Below are 1,373 nucleotides of genomic sequence, written 5' to 3'. Positions count from 1 at the left end.
CTTAACTAGAATGTCTTTCCCACCCTGCTTGCTCCATCTCTGCTCGAAGTTATACAAGACATCCCAAGCAATGGGACCTTCAAGACGAGAGTGGATGTCATGCCAAGGCTCCCTTGGACCACCTTTGGTGATAGCAGCACCGGTGAAGTTAGGTTGATGGAAGTCATCATGGTGGACTGTGTCCAATGTCCTGAACAAGGAGTGGAACGGAGTGTCGTATCTTCCATCACAAAGATCGATTCCACCAACAAAACTCATAATTCTCCTCATTTCTGATCCTCCACTGCTTGGCATCTCGGTGTCCACAACAACAATTTTCTGATGGTGCGTGAACATAGTAGAGACCTGCAAACTTTGGACTATGCTACCACCATCATCAGGGTTACGAGGGCACAAGATACAATGAACATCACTTCCCCTGAAAAAATTCTCAGTTTCTTCATCGTGAGTAGCCATGAGCCCATCTTTTTTCAGCACATCAACAGAGGTTCTGTCATCCCAAACAAGCAAAAGAACCCTGACTCCTTCACTAGCCTTCTTTTTGAGCAGCTCACCAATGGACATATCTCCTCCTGGCTTCGGCCTCCTCGAGTCCCTCACTAAGGAAATCTCAGCGTAAACAGACCAACCAGTAATGTAGATCAAGTGCTTGGCGTTGCTAATGGCATCGAAAATATCCTCCCAGCATCTCTGAGGCTCATAGTTCTTCCCTCCAGCGAGAGGAATCCTAGGAACAAAGTTGTCTGGAATATGAGCATCTTGGTACAGAGAAACTTTGCAGCCTTGCCTCTGAGAGAAGAACGTGTAAGGGACTCCAGGGAATTTAGCACTTTTGATACCCTTGTTCCAGTTACGATCTTCCTCAACATGGAAATATTGAAGCTTCACATGAATCTTTGATCCTCCCTGAATGGGGTTTTTGTCATTATCCAAGATCTCAACCCACCGATCAACTTCCTCGCCGTTAATGACTTCGTCAACAGGAATGTAACCTCTTCCGATAAGGGTGGCACCAATGGGGTTATCATCTTTGACAGTGAAGATGATATCAGAAGCCAAATGGGCACAGTAGATATGAAACGACTCATACCACTTTGGGTTCTTAGGTTCATTTTTGATCTTCCTGGTTCTCCCAACTCTAGCTTTTTGCAGATCAATCGTTGCATACAACTGTGTTTCTCCTTTGCCAACACCAATTGTCTCTTCTACATTTGCCAGAATCTGAAAGTTTCAATAGAAAATAAAAACATCAGGAAAATTATATGCAGCACATTTGATAACAGATTGGTACATCACCTAATTTGAACCACAAACATTATAAATGAGTCCAATGACGAAACGTAAAAGAACACATGCCTAAAACATGACCTCCA

The 1,373-nt window shown here is 43.8% G+C and overlaps 1 protein-coding gene across 2 annotated transcripts in view; it reads right to left on the bottom strand.

Annotated features, from left to right (window-relative positions):
- LOC104765407 (phospholipase D alpha 1) overlaps positions 1–1,373 on the bottom strand; it is a 5,267-nt gene that overhangs the window by 2,502 nt on the left and 1,392 nt on the right. Inside the window, exon 3 of one of the 2 annotated variants that reach the window (XM_010489110.2) lies at positions 346–1,221. In XM_010489110.2, coding sequence (XP_010487412.1) covers positions 346–1,221 — 876 coding nt within the window. Of the gene's footprint in view, positions 1–345; positions 1,227–1,373 lie in introns of those variants that run through there. The other variant, XM_010489109.1, reaches the window with a different exon arrangement.

This window comes from Camelina sativa, chromosome 19 (assembly GCF_000633955.1).
Source record: "Camelina sativa cultivar DH55 chromosome 19, Cs, whole genome shotgun sequence".
Lineage (NCBI taxonomy): Eukaryota > Viridiplantae > Streptophyta > Magnoliopsida > Brassicales > Brassicaceae > Camelina > Camelina sativa.
This window is presented reverse-complemented; position numbering and strand designations above follow the sequence as displayed.